We start from the raw sequence: 16998 nt of genomic DNA, 5'->3' as shown, positions 1-16998 counted from the left end.
TCCCCTACAGACAGCACTTAACACCGGGTCTTCACACACTCTTTATTTGTTGCTTTTACTGCTCCCCCAATTTCCCACAGCCTCTGATGGCAACATAGGGATCAGCCTCTTAGACAAAGGCCCCCAGCAGATAGGAAGACACAGGGTCCCTGCTTTCCAAGGTCCAAAAAAGAGCTGGGGGGTGGAGTCTTGGGAAAGGAGGAGTCCGAAGTTCAAGATGGTTAGGACTGGGGGAGGTGGGGCAGTCTAGGGACAGAAGGGCTCAGAAATCCAAGGTGGCGGCTGGGGCAAGAGGAGGCCTTGGGGAAAGGCCAGATGCTGCTTCAAGGAAATGTCATCTGGGAAGAGAATTATAGGTTGAAAACTGTCATTTCTATTCCCAACCTGGGTATCCCCCTCCCCCCACAACCTCACCCAGGAGGGTATCTCAGGCAGGGGCTTTGTCTCCTCATGCGCCCTGGCAGCGCAGCGACCCTGGCCCAGACGTCGGGGACCACCACCTGAGCTTGTCCCTGCAGCCTCGTGGTGGCAGAAACAGCATCTTGCTCTGGCTCACTGGGCGGCCCCATTTCCAGTCTCCTCACAGCAGCACCCCTCCTTCACCACTGAGCCAACCCCCACACTCAGCCCCCTCTGCCCAGATCCTCAGGGCAGCCGCTGTGTCCCTGGTGGGACCTGACTGAAGAGATGTCGCTGAAAGGCATCTCAGGTCTAAAGCTGGACTCCTAATCTTCCCCCACAGCCCCAGTCTGTCCCACCTTCACCAACAACCCCACCTCGGCCCAGTTTGGGCCACAAAGCTGGCGTCAGCCTGGCCTCCTTCCCTCCCCTACTCCGATGTCCATGTTTGCCATCATAACATCCTTCCACTCACCCGCTTCTGTCCCAGTCTCCTCTCACAGCCTCTGCCCTGACCTGGCCCATCTCGGGTCCTGCCCCACTGCGGCTTCTCTCGGCATCTCCAGTCTATTCTCCACACAGCTGAGTGACCTCTTAAATACATCGGATCCTGTCATTCTCCCTCAGAAGACTGTCCAATGGCTTCCCAATGCCCTGAGAATAAAACCCTAAGCCCTACCCGGGGTTGGTGGGCCCCGGGTGATCTGCCCCCTGCTCGACCCTGACCCCACCGCCTCTGCACATTCGGTCAGGGTCACACTGGCCAGCTTTCCGACCCTTTTCAGTAACATCAACCACTTCCCGCCTCTGTGCCTCTGTCCTTGTAGTTCCTTCTGCCTGGATCCCGCTCCCCACAGGTCCTCCCACAGTCGGTTTCCTTCTTAAAGTCGAGCTTCGCACAGTGAACAACTGACGACCCCGAGGTCCCTCACAAGCGCATCCCGTTGCTAACTCACTCCACTCGCCCGATTCAACATGCTTTTCCTCATTTACGCGTGTGCGTGCGCATGCGCACGTCGACTGTCTCCTGGCACTGGGACCTAAAATCCCGCGAGATCAGGGACCTTGACTGTCTTGGTTCCTACTCACGCCCAGTGCCTTCAACAGTGCCTGGCACGTAGTAGGTATTCAGTCAGTAATTGTTGAACGCAGAACAAAGAAGGCTCTGTCTGGGGACCCTCCCCCCAGGGGAAGGAAACCAGAAGTCTCTGAGGACACAGTGTCCCAGTTGGAGGGGCCCCAAGTCCAGGGCGGCCACCCTAAGGGGACTCGACTGCTGGGGCCGAAGGTCCTGCCGAGGGTCAGAGGGACATGCTGGTGAGGTTGTCCTGGCTCAACAGCCCCTTCCGGCCCGCACCAGCCCCATGCCCACTGCCCCCAGCGCCCCCGCCGCCGCCGCAGTATTCGTGCAGCCGGTGCCGCAGTGTGACGAGCGCTGACCCCAGGCAGGCGCCGTTGGGTGCGTGGGGCCCGCCAGGCAGTTGGAGCAGCAGTGTGGCCACGCCAGCCATGCCATCCTCGGTGGGCTCAAGGGTGATAGGCCCGGCTCGCAGGCCGGCAGTGGTGGTGGGGATGGCCGGTGGGCAGCAGCCCCCTCCTACAGGTCCCCAGGGCCCGCCGGCCCCGGTCAGCAGCAAGGGTGCCAAGAAGGGCTCGGAGCGGCGGAAGGCGGGTGGCGGGAGCCCGGCAGGCTTCCAGGTGGGGGCTGGGGCAGCAGGGTCTGGCGGGAAGCAGACAGTGACCTTGGCGAAGGGGCGGCTGGCCATCTTGGTCATCTCCTGCAGGTGCCGGCGCTGTTCCTGCCGGTGGTCCAGGGCCTGCTTGGCCTTCCAGAGCAGCACACAGAGCGAGAGGAAGAGGAAGAAGCAGGAGAAGAAGACAGAGAAGAAGACAAACAGGTCAATGTGGGCCTGGTCCTGCCGGAAGAACAGCAAGCCCTGCGAGTCAGCTGAGCCGTTGGCACTGGGCCCACTTGGGTCTCCCACACCCAGCAGGAGCAGGTAGAAGCGGCTGGACTTGAGGGTGTGGTGCTCGTGCGGGTAGGTGATGACCAGCCGGTCCCTCACGCCACGGACCACCAGCACCGCCAACGGCTCTGTCACTGTCACGTAGGTGATCAGGCCCCGTGGCCAGACCTCCCGCACTCGCGGCTCTGCTGGGGTAGCCGGCCCACCTCCAGCCCCAGGTCCCCCGAGATCCCCAGGTCCCCGGGGCCCGCCGTCAGCAGGGGGTGGTGGGGGTGGGGGAGGTGGTGGTGGCTGGATATGCACGGTGTGGACACCAGTGTCGGGAGCCACGCGGACCACGAAGGTGTCATAGGAGGTGGAGACGTAGAGGTCCACGGCGCCAAAGGTCACGTCCAGCGTCAGGCGGATGTCCACGTTGGTGAACTTAGGCTGCACTCCAAAGAGAACGGTGCGTCCGGGACCCAGAGCCCGGCGCTTGGGCTCGTGGAAACAGTTGGTTTGGGACGTGGGGTCCAGGCAGTACTCCTGTTCCACGGAGATGAGGCGGTAGCACTGCTGGCCCCCTAGCGGGCTCCCGTGGAATGACTCTCGGCACTTGGCACACTGCGGGCAGGGCAGGGTAGAACAACTCAGTGTCCAGCCCTCCAAGGAGACAGACTGTATTTTGTACCTACTGGTAAGTAACCTCTGCCACTGTAGCAGGTCCTCTATTTTGTATCTACTCATTAGCCCATGTCCCAGCAGCTTCCCTGTGACCCCGGCCCTGAAGGTCCCTGACACAGTGTGGACACTAAGAGCACCCTACACTCCAGCACTGTGGTTCCTGGTGTCACCCCAGCAACCACAGCACCCTGATGGCGAGGCCTCTGGAACTCTGAGACACAGCGATGCAGAGCTCTGTTGAATCCTGGCTTGACCACCTCCCTAGCCATGTATCCTTGGACTAGTGACCTACCCTTGCTTAACTGGAGACTCTTCCTCTGTACCCGGGGAGTAAACACTGCTGAAATCATAGCCTCCACAGGAGTAGGCCCGCCTGGCCTGCTGGCCTTGCTGTTTCTGACTGTAGCAGGTAGGTCCTCCCTCGGGGCCTTTGTACTGGTTGAGCCTCTGCCTGGATCACTCCCCTGCTCCCCCAAGTCTGAATGTCCAGTGTCCTCACGTCCATTGGCTCTTTACTCAAGTGTCACCTTGAGTGACACTTACTTACCTTCTTGCTCAGGCCCTTCTTGGCCACTGTATCTACCATTTCTACTCCCCACACCCCCGAGCCCTCCTCGCTGCTTCATTTTCCTCCTTACTGCTCATCACTAACACCCTGCGTGTCTTGACTTATTTTTCTGTTTATTTCTGGACTTCTCCATGAGTTCCCCAGAAATTGAAAGCATTAAGTCACTCAGTCATGCTTGACTCTTTATGACCTCAAGCCCACCAGGTTCCTCTGACCATGGAATTCTCCAGGCAAGAATACTGGAGTAGGTTGTCATTTCCTTCTCCAGGGGACCTTCCTGACCCAGAGATCAAACCCAGGTCTCCTGCATTGCAGGCAGATTCTCTACCGTCTGAGCCACCAGGGAAGGATGAGACATTTTGCCTGTTTTGTTTCCTACTGTGTCCCAGCGCTCTGCATAGTGCCTGGCATAACTAGGCGCTCAGTTAATACGTGTGGAATGAATGAGTGGATGGATAACAGCTCACTTGATTCCTGTAGTCCAGTAGAAATCACTCAGTCTCTGAGGTTGACCAGAGCCAGTCCAAGCTCCAAACCCAAGCAGCTGTTTGACCCAGGACAGGTCTCTGAGCCTCTCCCTCTTCTGCCCACAGCTCACTGAGGCCCCAGCACAGCCTTCCTGAGCCTTCCATGTGTGCGCTGTCTCCGCTGTATCTGTGGCATAGCTCCAGCTCAGTGGCAAGCACTCCCTATGTAGTAGCTACCACTGCTATCACGGGGTGCTTCCCAGGTGGCTCAGTGGTAAAGAATCTACCTACCAATTCAGGAGATGCAGATTTGATCCCTAGGTCAGGAAGATCCCCTGGAGAAGGAAATGGCAACCCACTCCAGTATCCTTGCCTGGAGAATCCCACGGACAGAGGAGCCTGGTGAGCTACAGTCCATGGGGTGGCAAAGAGTCAGATATGACTAAGCAACTAAACAGCAACAACTGCTATCATTAGAAGTGAAAGAAACTGCTTAATCAGAGCCCCTAAACAGAGCTGCTGGAGGAGAAGGTCTGAACTCATCTCCAAAGCTGTCTGTTCAGACAAAGACCAACAGGCCTTTTGATTAAACATCAAGAAAGCAAAACTAGTCCTGGGTGACACCTATCCCGGGTCAGACAGCTGGTTGGGTTTGCAGCTTCGACTGACCCTGGTCAGTCCCAGGTGTGAGCACCTGGATCTGGCCAGTCCTGAAGGCAGACTCCAGAACTCGGTTTTGAAAGTTTTGTTTTTTGCTCAAGCTACCATGATACGAGTTTTCCAGCATTTGCCATCTTTAAGTTGTGACTACCTGTAACGGAGTCTGTCTCCTTACCACCCTGAAAGCCCCCAGGAGGCTCATTTCTGGGTTCCCAGTATCACGCTGAGGGCCTGACACTGACTAGGGATCAGTTTATCAAGCTGACCTCGATCCCCAGGACCACAGATACCAGAACCATGTTGTCAGTCCTGCCTGAGCCAGGCTGCCTCATCCCAACTTGGACCTCTTCTGGGCTTGGGGCCCTTGACCCATAACTTGCATCTCCAGCCATACCTGGTATTTGTAGCAGTCTCGGCGGTCACTGGGGGAGCTGCCCTGGCACGTGCCTGTCTCTGTGTTGTTCTGACATGGGCAGCCTGTCCCATCCTGCTCATTACACGTGTCCGCGTGGCCATTACACTGGCATCTGAAGACAGGGAAGAAAATGAGGGTTATAGAGCTCCCATGACCTACAGGGGCCAGGCTGGATGCTGTAAACACAAGCTCCAATCCGTGAGGCCAGAAGAGGAAGCTGAGGCTCACAGAGGTCAAGCCGTTTATCCCAAGGCCACAGAGCTGTTCAGTGGCTGAGTCAGGATTAGAACCCAGGTTGGATGGACTCCAGGGTCACAAGGAAGGGGATGGAATGGGAAGACTGGCGTGAGGCCTCTTCCTCAGGGTCCTCTCTATTTTTTATTTTTAAATTCAAATTTTTTTTTAAATTTTTGGCTGCACTGGGTCTTCGTTGTGGCATGTGGGCTCTCAAGTTTCAGTGCACAGGCTTAGTTACTCTCCAGCATGGGGGATCTTAATTCTTGGACCAGGGATAGAACCCACGTCCCCTGCATCGGAAGGTGGATTCTTAACCACTGGCCCACCAGAGACATTCCAGGGCCGTCTCTCTGCCCAACAGTCTCCACCAGGGCTGCTCAGCAGCCTGCATTTCAGCACCAGCCTCTGAGGTGGAAGGTCTCCCACCTGAGTCTATCTATTGCCCCCAGCCCTAGCCTCAGGGGACCCCATCCTTGCCTGAGGGCTGAGGACTGGGGAGAGGACTCTGGCTCTCAGAGCTGCTCCTACTGGGCAAGGCGGAGGTCCCAGGCCCGCCTCCACTTACTTGGTGCATTTCCCGTCGAGGAGGAAGTAGCCGTGGAGGCAGCTCTCACACTTATCCCCATAGCTGTTATTCTGGCAGTTCACACACACAGCCTCATCTTCGCTGGGACCCTCTGTCGCCCAGTGTTCAATCTGGCCAAGGGCCGACAGGACGATCACAAACCAACACGGACCAGACCCCTCCTCCTTCAGACCCAGGAGCTCAGGACCCCAGCCTCTTTCACCTCATCTGGATCCAGCGAGTACTTCTCCGGCTCCCTCCTGGCTATCTCAAGCTCCTTCCTGGAGACACAGACGTGGCTGTTTCCGCGACAAAAGGCGTGGCAGGGCCGGCAGGTCCCTCCCCCTACGGCTGAGCCCACGAACAGTGGGAGGCACTGCTCACAGTGGCTGCCCTGGAAACCAGGGACAGAGTGGTCAGAGGGAGTTAAGGGTCCTGGTGGGTGTGAGAGTCGGGGGAGGTTCTGAGAGCACCCAGCTTCCCTGTGGCTCAGAGAGTAAAAAACCTGCCTGCAATGCAGGAGACTCGGGTTTAATTCCTGGCCTGGAGAAGAAAGTGGCTACCCACTCCAGTATTCCATGGACAGAGGAGCCTGGCAGGCAACAGTCCACAGGGTTGCAGAGTCAGACACAACTGAGCAACTAACACTTTTCACTTTCTGAGAGCACCATGGGAAGGCAGCAGTGGCTCCGGCATTTGGCTTGGACCACCCCAGCCCCTCTACCGTTTAGCCCGCCACATTCACTTGCACACCTCCAGTGACGGGGTCTCAGTCCGCTTCAGTCCAGGGTGTTGAGCTCGGAAAGCCATTCCCTACCTGATCCTAAATGCTGTTCCATGTGTTCACCCTCCCTGGCCCAGCACTAACTCTGTCACACTATTTCCAGGCACTCCACTGTGACACAGCCCCAGAAGGTGTCCCCACTGTCCTCTCATCCCCCCTGAGATGGGGCTATGCCATCTCCTCCCTGCGTCTAGCTCACTGGGGCTTGGGACAAGGCTCAAGATGCCTGAGCGCAGGCGGAGGCCAGCAGGGCCCGGGGGCAGGCCTGGAAATCCTGGACGGCCACCTTGGTGTGATTGTGGCAGAGCAGGCAGTGGTCGCGGGCCCCCACGCCGGCGCAGTCGCTGTGGCGGTTGCAGCGACACTCCGTGGAACAGTTGCGGCCGACGAAGCCGAAGTGGCAGCGGCAGTGGTCGGGCTCCACACACGAGCCGTTCACGCAACCCTGGGCGCACACTGGGCGGCACAGCCCCGTCACGCTGCGGGGAGGGGGTGGGGGTCAGGGCAGGGAAGCAGCCGCCCCCTCCGCAGGGCAGACCTGGCTGGCGTCAGGGTCCTCACAGCTTCTCAGAGCCCACCCCGACCACCCACCCTCTTCTCCACTAGTCCACCCCGCCCCAGGTCTGTCCCATCACTGCCCTGCTCCTGGGTCCAGCCCAGAACCTCCTGTGGGAGCGATGAGCTCCCACTCCAGGGCACCCTCTCAAACCAGCGTACCAACCTGCCCTCCCTGGACCAAGTGCCTACCTCACGCCCTCCTCCACACCTTGGACTGTGGTTCCTTGCATCCTGCTTGGGTCCATGCCCCATCCTTAACTGCTCCTCACAGGCTCTCCCACTCCACGGTCGGTCTGGCCTGCTCCCCTCAACCCCACCAGAGCCCTGGTCCAGCCGGAACCTCACTTGTCCATGGTGTAGCCTGCCTTGCAGCTGCACTCGTAACCGTGGGGCCGGTCGTGGCAGTTCTGGGTCTCGTTGCAGTCATGGTGCCCGTTGGCACATTCGTCCTCCGGGGGGCAGGAAAGAAAGGCCCAGGAGGCCCCAGGTCGCCCACACGTCAGCCCTGACATGAAGATATCAGGCTTCACTGGGGGGCAAGGGCCTCTGTACCTCCCACCCAGCCACCCTGGCCCTTGCTCCTACTTTCCCTGAACACCACCTGTGAGGCCCACACGTTCATTCTCTGCACCAACCCCCATGTCGGAACCCAGATGGGCCGGCCCCCCTCACCCCATCCCCAGAGCCATCTGTCTCACCGTCACGGGGGCCACTGAGTCCACCCTCCAGGCAGCGGCCGCCCCCATCCTGGCCCCCCCAGGTACACCAGCCACAGTGGGGGCGCCGCAGGCACAGGGCACACTGGGTTGCCTGAGCACAGCCCAGGGAGCAGCTCTCGGGTCCGCGGAGCAGCCGCCCACAGCCTCCGGCCATACACCGCAGGGGCAGATAGGAGGGGCTCAGACACTGCGGGGAGCAGAAACGGCAGAGGAAGAGCATCAGACACGCACGTCCTGGGGAGCTCCCTGGGCCGCACCCTCTTCTCAGAGACCTCACCCCTGCTGGCCACAACCAGGTGGGCCAAAATGGACATCACCTGGGGCCACTGCATCCTCCCTTCTCAGCCTTTGGAACTGGAAGTTCAGACCGGAAGTCAGGCTAGGGACAGCCTTAAAACTAGACTGTGGACCAGGGCTGGCCAGGCCGTTTGGATGAACAAGTGACAGCAGAGGAAGAGAGTGAGGAGGGGCGAGGAAAGAGCAGAGGCAGAAGGCAGCAAAGACGAGACCCACACACTAAAGACGAGGAGAGAGGCAGCCTTCCGGGCTCCGTCTCCAGTGCCTGGCTGCACTTCCCACCCGCCTTATCAGAGGCACCACTGTGTTGGTGCAGTGAGCCCTCTCTACCACCTGGCTTGGGATACAGCCGTTTCTTACGATCAAAGAAAGGCAATGGTCCCAGGTGGACACAGAAACTAGATTCAGGAGGGGGGATGCCAGCCACAGTCTCTTAGAACGTGGAAGAGGCCTCCCTGGCAGTCCAGTGGTCAGGACCTTGAACTTCCTTTGCAGGGGTTGCAGGTTCAATCTCTGGTTGGGGAACTAAGATCCCTCATGAGGCACAGAGTGGCCAAAAAAACCCCACTTAAAAAAAAAAAAAAAAAAGAACCTGGGCCCAGCCGTTGGGGCAACAGGACCCTCCTGCCCTTGGCTGGGAGGATTTGGGGTCTGTGGTCAGGGGCTGCAGTGCAGCTCACACACCATCACTTATTGTGTCCGGGCACTCAGACAGGGTATGCAATGAGGTCAGGAACTTACCTCACTGTATGAGAGCATTTTATTTACAGCTCTGGCCTTAAGTAAAGTACAAGGGGAAAGGGGTTAGTCTAGGCTGTCTTTCTGGACGCACTCAGGAAGAAACAAAGCAATTGTGCAATCCTGAAATAGAAAACCCTGATTGCTGTGGCCGGAGCTCTGAACCCACTGTGGGCTATGCCGGTGATGAGCTGACCCTGGCTGAACAGCTGGAGCCAAATTCTCCTCCAGGTCAGGCTTCCAGATCTAAAATTAGTGCCCCCCTTGGCAGACAGCAGGGCCATCGGGAAGGGGGCCGAGAGAAGCCCAAGGCTCCAGTCGGCCAAGTGTTCTCTTCTGGGACCACTGTAGTGGCCCAATGCAATGCTGCCCAACACCATTAACTGCGTTTCCTGGAAGAGATGCAGGATCCCAGCTTGTCTGCTGACCTATGCCCACCACCTGGCAAAGTGCCCGGCACGAGGAAGGTGCTCGGTGATGAATTTGGTGAAAGGAGAAAGGGAAGGAAGGAAGAAGCCAGCCAGTCAGTGGGGAAGAGAGCACCCTGTTGCCTGCCCCAGGCTCTGAGGCCAAAGTCATTCAGAACAAAGTCTAACAGTTACAACATGGCTGCCCTTGAGCCACAGCCCAACAGGTCTTATCTGCATACCTGTTACATTTGATCTGTTGCTGGAGTGGATGCGCAGTGGTATTTTTTTATGTTTTTAGTTGGTTTTTTTTTTGGCCACGAGGCATGTGGGATGTTAGTTCCCTACCAGGGATCAAACTCGCAGCCCAGCACTGGGAGGTGAAGTCTCAGCCACTGATCGCCAGGGAAGTCCCCTTGACCTATGTCTTAAAAAAAAACCCTGAGCCAACACACTTTAGTTTTTAACTGCTTCTCCTAGAAGTCAGGTGTGGCAGCGGCCCTCTGACATTCCCACGCAGCTTCAGCTCCGTGCTATCCACTCAGCCGCCCCACCACTCCCTCCCGCCTCCCAGCTCCTCAGCTGCCTGCGGGCTCTCTGGTGTTGTCTTCCAGTCCCTGGAATCCCAGTAAAGACAAATAATACCAACCTCAAAAATACTTAGGGAGACCTTGTATCACCAGAAGGAGCCCAGACTTGAGGATGAGAGAGGCCTCTGCTTGTTAGAGGAGCCACCGCAGGGGGCTCTGCCCTTGCAGCCACACTGAGCGCCCCCACAGGAAGCAACCCCCACCCCCAGCCGCTGCACTGACCCTCTCCGTGTGGCACAGACAGCTGAGAATGGAGATCTTCCCAGGGGGTGGGACGTGGGGCGGGGGTGGTATCACTGAGTTTCTACTGAAGAGCAGGCACTGCTCCAGGCTCTAAATAATTCTCCCATCTAATGTGGACAACCCTCCTATGGGATGGAGTGGTATGACACCAAATATATTTGGTCTTTGTCCCAGGTTCCTGGTACTGAGCTACTAAAATACACAGGGGTTCCTGAGTGATGGGCACGTCTTTCGTTATTCAGGAGGAACCCCTTTACACCTAAGTTTATGTTAATGGGGTGACTTAGGGGAGTTACCAGTCACCAGGGTTTAGGGCAGAGACTGAGGTCTCTAAAAACACTTGAACAATGAGATTCAGGGACTTCCCTGGTGGTCCAGTGGTTAGGACTCTGCGCTTTCACTGCCGTGGGCACAAGTTCAATCCCTGGTTGGGGAAGACCCCACAAGCCCCATGACGTGGCCAAAAAAGAAAAAAGAACAAGACAAAGAAGGAAGAAAGAGATGTGGGGAGAGAAAGTGGGAAGGAAGAGCAAGTGTGATGGTGGGAGCAGACCTAAGCAGATGGAGGACTGGGGCAGAGGCGGCGGTGGTGAGAAAGGTGAACGTGGCGGGCGGGGAGGCCCACCCGCATCCCCGGCCGGGTGTGGTACCTGCTGGAGGCTGCTGCTCCAGACGCAGTGCTGCCAGCCCCCGTCAGCACCCTTGGAGTCCAGGCAGGAGGTGCAGTTGGGCAGGAGGTGACAGGGTGTGGGGCAGGGCAGCGGGGGCGATGACTCCACTGGCATCGGGGACACGTTCAGCAGTGAGTGGCTGAAGCACGTCCAGTCGTAGGTGGGCTGCACCGAAAGGATGCGGCGGGTCTCCCCTGAGGTTGGGGGGGGCGCAGGGATTAAGAAGTGGGTCCGGGTCCTTTGCCCGCTCCCCACCTCCCCACCTCACACCAGGCCGCTGAGCCCCTGGCATCCCTGGAGCAGGAGTCCAGGCGCCCCGGACTGTCCTCTCGGGGAGCAGGCCTGGCGCTCACCCGTCCTCTTGAACTGCCGCGTCCACATGCATTTGCCCTCCCTGGTGCACTGCTCGCAGTCGGCCGCCCCGCACACAGCCTCCGAGCAGTTCCCGGCCCAGAAGACCTCGCGCTGGTTGATGCGACAGTCATTCTCTGAGGTGCAGGACCCGTTGCGCCCAATGCAGGCACCCTCGGGGCAGTTGGTACACCACTTACAGCGTGGGGCAGAGGCCTGGGGGAGAGGTACTGGCTCAGAGGGGTCGTCAGGGCCCCCAGCACCCCTCCGGTCTCAGTCCCTGCCACCTGATCCCAGGTGAAGAGCCCCGTGGTGCCTGAAACACATTCCCCACCACCCCCCCACCCCATCACTCACCTCTCCATCTCCAGGCTGCAGGGTCCGGGGATGGCGGGCCAGGCACTCGCTGCAGGTCCGCAGACGTCGACATTCCTCGGGGGAGTGGGGCATAGGGGAGCAGGGGGTGCCGCCACAGCCCAGCCTGGGGAGGCGAGAGGCCTGGCCTGTCACACTCAGCCAGGCTCCATCCTCCCCGCACCCGGCGCCCCTCCCTGGTGCCTCCTGGACACTGGTCTGCAGGCCCCGCAGGTCCATCTCAAACTGGCCTCAGCACAGGCCTCCCAGACCGGCCCCTCCTGAGCTCACTTGGTGACAGTCCCATGGCCACCTGTCATCCCAGGCCAGAGACACTGGACAACACCCCATGTCCTCCTGGCACTCCACCCATGGAGGCCTCTGTCTCCTAACTTCTTCCCTGACCAACCCCTCCTCCCCAACCCCTGCAGCCCCCTGCCCAGGTCAAGGCTCCTCCTCTCAGGCCTCCACCTGCAGCCTCCCCTCCCCATCCCCTCCTCCATGAGCCCACCCCTGCCCTCTCCTGCTCACCCCTTCGATGACTCCCCATCACCCACATGGAGGCTCACAATCCCTGACTCAAAATCCTTGAAGGCATACACGTTTCAGAATTTTCTAGGTTTTAGAAAAGCAGTGGGTGTACCCACTGTTATGTAACACCCCAAGCAGAGTCTGGGGGAGCACCCTAAAAATCAGACCCTATAATAGTCTGTAGTAAACATGGTGACACAGGTAATGGGACAAAACAAAGCCCAGTAGTAGCCTCACGTCAGCAAAGGGTAACTGCGGCCAGTACAGTTTGTGCTAAACCCAGCAAAGTACTTTCAGCCTCCTGAGATGCCTGGATTCCCAAACTACAGACAAGGAGTCTCCAGAGCTGGACATAGCCCAGGGCGGCTGGGCCCTGGAGCCCTCTCTGAGCAGACCCACCCACCTCTCCAGGCTGTCTTCCCCAACTCAGGTGTTTCTAAAAGCCACTAGACACAGCCCTACTTCCGAATCTTTGTGGTCTAAATGACCCCAAGCTGGTCATTTGGGGCCCAGTTCAGACTCAGCTGCCCCAGCCCACAAACAGGGTTCCCCACTCGGGCACTCCCCATGCCTGCCCCGCCTGTGATGAGCTGGCCCTTCTCCCAGGGGAGCTGGTGTCCCGACCAGACAGTACCTGCCTGAGGCCTCCCCAACAAGCCCAGCCCAGCACAGAGCCCCCTTTGGATGGCACCAATACCACCCACCCATGTGCTGTCAGTCTCCACGGTTACCTGTGGGCCTGGTCCCCAGACAGGCAGGCTCCATGGCACCAGGTACAGGCCCCAGTCTGGTTACAAGCTTCGGGCGAGGGCAGCAGGCGGCAGGGGTCAGGGGGCAGGGTCAGGGCCAGCAGGCGGCCCAGGGCCACTCCCCCAAAGCCTCCTGAGATAAACAGGTGACCCCCTACCGCGGCCACGGCGTGAGCCACAGACTCTTCCATTGGCGGTCCCACAGAGGCTGGGCCTGGGGAAAGACAGAAAGTTCAGAGACAGGGAACAGGTAGCTGGAGGCAGAGATTCACTCACAGGAGCCAGTCAGAGAGGGATGCTGGGCAGAGAGACGATCTAAAAAGAGCAGAGACAGACAAGAAAAGGCAGCGAGAAGATAGACAAGGCCAAACAGAACGAGACAATCAGACACACACAGCAAGACAGAAAGAGGGAGAGAGACACATCAACAGGAAAAAACAGAAAGAGTGGAGTATAAACAGAGGCAAATTTTGTGGAAGCAGACCACGGTGGTGGGTGAGCAACTTTGTGGAGGTACTGAATGGCACTCAAGTCATTTGACAGTGGCTAATTTCGTTACGTGAATTTCCCCTAAATTTTCACTTTTTAAATTTATTTTTATCGGAATATAACTGCTTTACAATGTTGTGTTAGTTTCTGCTGTACAACAAAGTGAACCGGCTATCTGTATACATATATCCCCTCCCTCTTGGACCTCCCTCCCACCTCCATCCCACCCATCTAGGTCATCACAGAGCACCTACACTTTTTTAAATCCTAAAAAAATAAACAGTCACAGAGTGGTGGAAAAGATAGATTAAAAGCAAAAGAGAACTAGAGACAGAGGAACAGAGAGAAACAAAATGAAAAGGAGACGGAGCCAGAAACACAGTCAGTCACGTACAATGGTCAAATGAAATACAAAGGCAGGATACAGCCCCTTGCCAGCCTATGAACTGAGAGGAAACACCCTCACATATGACAGTCATCTCTAGAGAATGGGATTACGGGGGATGCTTTTCCTCCTTTTTTACGAATTATCTACCACGACTTCATAATCAGAATTTAAAACATTCCTAAAAAAAGAAAAAAGGAAGGAGGGTGTTTCTGTGGGTGTTGAGATAATGTGGAGAGGACGGGAGCTTTGCCTGTTGGTCTGAAGGGGTCCACGTGACTGCCAATGAGTGGGGGGTCTCAGGCCAGGCCAGAGAGCCCCCTGGTGGTCCCAGGGCCTCCCGGGAGGGCGGCGGACTCACCGATGAGGTCGGGCAGGAGCCAGGTGTTGCAGTTGACCTGGTAGAGCAGCACGTCGCTGCTGAACTCGTCGGGGTCTGAGCGCCCCCCGAGGACCACCATGGTGTCCCCTAGCAAGGCCGAGGCGTGGAAGAGTCGGGGCCGGGGCTGTTGGGGGGACACGTGGCAGGGTGGCCTGTGAGAGCCCACGTCCTCCGCTCCCTCTCATCCCACCCAAGAGCCATCTCCTTTATGTGAACCCCCAGAACCCTCATGCCCCATGTTGTTCCCCAGGAAGCCAGCCTGGATGGCTTGAGATGAACCCCTGGTTTCTTGTGTGACCTCGCCAGCTGGACTGGGGGGTCTCCTGCTGAGGCTCATACTTCCATCTCCCTTGCAGTCTAGCCCCAAGATGGGCTTGGAAACTTGTTCATGGATGGAAAATGCAGCTGTCTCTAGGCACCCAGGTTTCCTGCTCTCACGCACACTGACTCCTTTGGCCTTGGAGGCAGAAGTACAAGAGACCTCAGCTCCCTGTTTCATAGCTGGGGGCGCCAGGAAGTGGAGGGGCCTGTCGGGGCCACACCCAGAGTGTGGGAGCACCAGGTCAAAAGACAGGCCTCTGATCTCCTGGTGGATGATTCTTACTTCCAGGTCAGACAGTAGAAGGGGAGACTTGGGGAAGGCGTGGGGGGAGGGAACTGGAAAGGAGGCAGAGTAGGAATCCAGGGTTGAGCCACTCCCTGCGGCACTGGGAAAGGAGGGGCCCTCCCCCCGCTCCCCCCCACCGACTCATCTCTCTGGCCCTTTTTCCTGACCTTTGCTCCCTGAGAAGGGGCCAGCAGGCTCCAGGTGCGGTCAGGGCAGTGCAGGGAGTAGAGCTCAGGGGACGGGGCTGCCAGCTCCACGTGGAAGCGGAAACCCCCGAACACGTAGAGGGAGTCGGTGGCCTCATGATACACAGCAGAGTGACCGTAGAGACCTGGGGGTGCAGGGAGAGTGAGCACAGAGGCTGGGGTAAGGGCCAGGAGTCAAGAAGGCCCCCCAGGCTCCCCTTCTCGTGACCACGACACCACCCTACCAGGCCCTGACGCCGGAGACCTGGGAGCCTTTCTCAACACCTCCCTCTCCCTTCAGTGCTAAAGGACAGCCATTGGAGACTCTGGGAAAGGGAAAAGAGGGAGACAGGGTGACCAGAGGGACCTTGGGGACAGTGATCAAAGAATGCAGAAGGAAAGGGACAGGGACTTCCCTGGTAGTCCAGTGGTTAGGAATCCACCTTGTAATGCAGGGGATGAGAGTTTGATTCCTGGTTGGGGAACAAAGATCCCACAGGCCATGGAACTACAGAGCCCTCATGTTACAACTCCTGAGCCTGTGCGCCACAATTAGGCAGTCCGTGCACCACATCGAAAGATCCCATGTGCTACAACTAAGATCCGGTGTAGCCAAAGAAAGAAAGGAAGAGGAGAGGGAGAGAAAGGAAAATACCTGAGGGGCAGTGTTCTAGAGCCTGGGAGAGGGAAAGTGCCCCACTGCTACTAGGCAGGAGGTGGGGCAGCTTCTCATGAAGTCTGGGAGGGGTAAGGAGAGAAACTGAACTTCTCAAAAGACAGCATCCTGAGAAGGTGGGTGAGTGACGGGGTACACAGAGAGACAACAGGTGTAGGAGGCAGTGACCACAGAGTACAGGAGTGGGTAGAGAGGACAGTCGAGTCAAAAGCGCTGTGCCCAGCCCCAACGCCGTGCCCTGTCCCCAGGCCCACCTGTGGGGGGTGTCCCGCTCTGAGCCCCGGACACCCAGGTGCCAGTCGCCAGCTGGTACTCAAGCAGCTGCTGGTTGAAGCCATTTTCCGGGGAGTAACCACCCACCAGGAGCAGAGATAGGCCTCGGCGGGCAGTAAGCGTGTGACCAGCAACGGCTGGCAGCTCCACAGTCTGAGGGGCCTGGGGGATGAAGGGTGGAGGTCACCAGGGAGAGGGGCAGAGATCAGGGGTCATTTTGTGCGTAGAAGCAAGGCTCAGAGCTCCCCATTCTCCCCTTGAACCGCTAAGGGGGTACAGGTCAGACCCCAGGCCTTCCCACCAGTCATGGTCCCGGCAGACAAGCAGACCTATCACTATTTCTGCCTGCTTGGTGTCACTTCTTCAGGTGGGAATAGCCCAGGGTTCCTCTGGGAAGCCCTTGCTCCCCGGCTCTTACTCTGGCTGCACAGGGCTGAGTATACCAGCTCGACAAGGGGACTGTGTCCCAGCCTGGCCACCCAGAGGGTCACATCCCCTTGGCTGGGGACTGGCTCAGGAATTAAGTGTGACCCAGGATGGCCAAGGAAATTCAACTTCTGGGACTTGTGCTGGGGCCCCAGGAGGAAGCGTCCTCCTCTGGGGGCAAGGATGGCTGGAGCTGCTCTTGCCATCCCTGCTGGAGCCTGGCTGTGGGGACCTGGGGATTGAGATGCTTACCTTCTCCTGCCGCCACTGCAGGGTGGTGAGGTTGAGGACCCAGAAGTCCCGGGCGATGCCCCCAGCTGTGAGCCCCCCCAGCAGGTACATGGCCCCACGGCCAGCAGGCACGTAGGCAGCAGCGTGGAAAGAGCGAGGGGAGGGGCCTGGGCCCCCATCCTCGGCTCCTGCCAACATCTGTGTCCACCGCCGTTCACTCACTGAGTACCTGGGGCCAAGATGCAAAAAAGCAGCCTCACTATGTGGCAGTCAGCCCATAACCCCCTGGGGTGACATCCCCCCACTGTACCCCAGCATCCCCTGGGATCACCCCCCACTTGGTAGGTACCCCAACACCCTTAAGGTGACCCTTCTATGACAATCACTGTGCCATCCTCTGGGGTACCACCA

The 16998-nt window shown here is 58.2% G+C and overlaps 1 protein-coding gene across 1 annotated transcript in view; it reads right to left on the bottom strand.

Annotated features, from left to right (window-relative positions):
- Positions 1-28: 28 nt before the first annotated feature.
- Positions 29-16998, bottom strand: part of MEGF8 (multiple EGF like domains 8) — a 41532-nt gene continuing 24562 nt past the window's right edge. The window contains exons 28-42 of the mRNA XM_027515696.1: positions 16609-16816; positions 15912-16092; positions 14964-15127; positions 14169-14313; positions 12916-13147; positions 11657-11780; positions 11302-11515; positions 10928-11142; positions 7982-8189; positions 7629-7788; positions 7012-7204; positions 6165-6335; positions 5942-6072; positions 5119-5251; positions 29-2969 (exon numbers count right to left, since the gene is read on the bottom strand). Coding sequence (XP_027371497.1) covers positions 1701-2969; positions 5119-5251; positions 5942-6072; positions 6165-6335; positions 7012-7204; positions 7629-7788; positions 7982-8189; positions 10928-11142; positions 11302-11515; positions 11657-11780; positions 12916-13147; positions 14169-14313; positions 14964-15127; positions 15912-16092; positions 16609-16816 — 3748 coding nt within the window. The 3' untranslated portion in view covers positions 29-1700. The remainder of the gene's footprint in view (positions 2970-5118; positions 5252-5941; positions 6073-6164; positions 6336-7011; positions 7205-7628; positions 7789-7981; positions 8190-10927; positions 11143-11301; positions 11516-11656; positions 11781-12915; positions 13148-14168; positions 14314-14963; positions 15128-15911; positions 16093-16608; positions 16817-16998) is intronic.

The sequence above is a fragment of the Bos indicus x Bos taurus genome, chromosome 18 (assembly GCF_003369695.1).
Source record: "Bos indicus x Bos taurus breed Angus x Brahman F1 hybrid chromosome 18, Bos_hybrid_MaternalHap_v2.0, whole genome shotgun sequence".
In the NCBI taxonomy this organism is placed as follows: Eukaryota; Metazoa; Chordata; class Mammalia; order Artiodactyla; family Bovidae; genus Bos; species Bos indicus x Bos taurus.
The sequence above is the reverse complement of the archived record's forward strand: the minus strand, read 5'-3'. Positions and strand labels throughout refer to the sequence as shown.